Consider the following 2,288-nt stretch of genomic DNA (forward strand, 5'->3'; position numbering starts at 1 on the left):
TCCTTCTCTCTCTTTCTCTTCCTCCCTCTTCTCTATATCTATCTATCTATATCATCTATCTCTCTATATATCTCTATTTATCTATATAAGTCTGAGTCCGTTACTATATTGCCTTACTATAAGGATTGGACTGAAGGTTTTCTCTGTGTATTATTTGATTGGCCGATATATTTCTTTCTGTATTTTTATAAATATATATATATATTTATATTTATATATATATATTATTTTCATTTTTCCTTTGTTTCACAACTAGCAGAATATTAATTAGGCACGTTGTGTATGTACGTGTAGCATGCGGCATGTGTGTACGTTACATGTGTAAGATAATAACGTGTGTGTACTCTTGTGTGAATAAGCATGAGACTACGGAACTCCGCATGAAATTGATGTGAAATGTCCCTTCGCGAGTTTTTCTCTTTTTTTTTCTACACGCGCTTTCCTCCGACAGTGCATGTCGTTGTATTCTGCGTAAGTTTTCCGTTACTCCGGGACGGAAGATCGGCGTCATTAGTGCGGGCATCGACGAGCGTACTCTCGTGCTAAATCGTAAACGGCGATTCGGTAAGAAAACGATCTTGCTTCTCTCTTTCCACTCTTTCTCTCTCTCTCTCTCTCTCTCTTTCTCTCTTTCTCTCTTTTTATGTAACTGCGATCCACATTTTTGCGCACCCCGATCATCGGCATGAGCACAACAATCTTCATCGATATGTTTTGCGATACTTTGATTTTAATCAAAAACTTTACAAGCAGCGATCACAGACGTAGGAGGCTAAGCGGCAGGCTCTCTCGGTGGCAAAGTCCTTGATCGAAAACTGAAATGATTCTGTTTCAACATTTCTCTTTCAACTATATCTCGTAGTAGTTTTTGAGCTGACTAATTAAAAATAAAGAAGAAAATACAAATAAATAACGAAATTTGTCTCTTCGAGTAATGCTTTAAATGAAGCTTTCTCAGCAAGATCCTGACTCTAAGTACGCTTAGCGAAACGGTGTCAAAGCTTCAAAAGCTGCGAGAAAATATAAGATTGAATTAAAATCTAATAGAGAAAAGAATCTTTTCAGTTTTTAACAAAGGATGCGCCGTCCTCGACGACCAAATGCCCCTACACGCACTTATCTTCGTTTGCGCTATCACAATTCAGCCGCCCTAGTGTCACAAAAACACGACAGCTTTCCTGCATTTCAATGTAACAAGAATCACGTCACTTCGGAGCATCCATTTTCGTTACGCGAAAGTAGCATTTCATCGCGAACCTTCGCCGCGAATAGACCACACGTCCGGGACTGTTATTGGTTCTGTCTGATTTGATTTACCCGTAACTACTTTTCTCGGGCTTCGATCCGGTTGATCCAGAGTCAGTTCGATCAACTTACCGAAGCAACACCGTCGATGCCCGAACAATGCGCCGAGCGTACGCAACTTTTTCGTCGAGATCGGACATCGATCACGGACGACAAGCGAATATCGTGCGAAATATAACGTCAATATCGAGTAATATCGAGTAATATCGCGCCAGCGGGTGACAGCGCGATATTTTGCAACGACAGAATATTATAATGTAAAATGAATAGTATGAGACGACAACGATAATAAAATATCTCAATTGCAAAAAAAGATTTTTATGAAATATATAGCTGTTATTTTAGAATGTTATTCTTGATGATTCTTCAACTCATTTTTGCAGTGGAAAATCTCGCGCTGTTCTATTTCGCAGTACGGACATTTAAAGAACATGGTGAGAGGTGTACTTTTTGGATATCGATGCAGTTTCGCGATTTACCCTGATTCAGCGGGTCCACAGCACGTTCGCGCTGGCGTCTTTGTGATAAATAGAAGGGCGACGTACTGCGTTTTCTTTTCCAACGCGCGCGGTGGCCTCTTATCTCGGATTTTTGATTTTTGGTTTCTCTGTTTTTTTTTTAAGTTGACTAATACCGGACAGCAATCGATGCCAAATGTAAAAGAGCCCCAAACGAGTACTGACTTGTAACACGCACAACGCACGCACAAAACGTATAACCGACCGCAGGTAATTATCTAACGGAATTAATCATATTACGTATTATCTCTTATACGATTGTCTGCCTTTTTGTTTCGTTCACTTATTACGATTCACGACTCATCATTGCGCTCTCTAACTCTCTCTCTCTCTCTCTCTCTCTCTCTCTCTCTCTCTCTTTCTCTCTGCTCTCTTTCTCTGTTTCTCTCTCTGTTTTCTCTTTCTCTCTCTCTGTTTCTCTCTCTCTCTCTCTCTCTCTCTCTCTCTCTCTCTCTCTCTCTCTCT

The 2,288-nt window shown here is 40.2% G+C and overlaps 1 protein-coding gene across 22 annotated transcripts in view; it reads left to right on the forward strand.

Moving 5' to 3' along the window:
• LOC116846577 overlaps positions 1–2,288 on the forward strand; it is a 248,303-nt gene that overhangs the window by 234,462 nt on the left and 11,553 nt on the right. For 3 of the 22 annotated variants that reach the window (XM_032820608.1, XM_032820606.1, XM_032820610.1), the window contains one exon: positions 1,929–2,033. The exons of the other annotated variants lie outside the window; for them this stretch is intronic. In XM_032820608.1, the coding sequence (XP_032676499.1) occupies positions 1,929–1,994 (66 nt within the window). In that variant the 3' untranslated portion in view covers positions 1,995–2,033. Of the gene's footprint in view, positions 1–1,928; positions 2,034–2,288 lie in introns of those variants that run through there. 22 annotated transcript variants of the gene reach the window in all.

Source organism: Odontomachus brunneus, unplaced genomic scaffold (assembly GCF_010583005.1).
Source record: "Odontomachus brunneus isolate Ranch 3 - 2012 unplaced genomic scaffold, Obru_v1 Obru_scaffold_066, whole genome shotgun sequence".
In the NCBI taxonomy this organism is placed as follows: Eukaryota; Metazoa; Arthropoda; class Insecta; order Hymenoptera; family Formicidae; genus Odontomachus; species Odontomachus brunneus.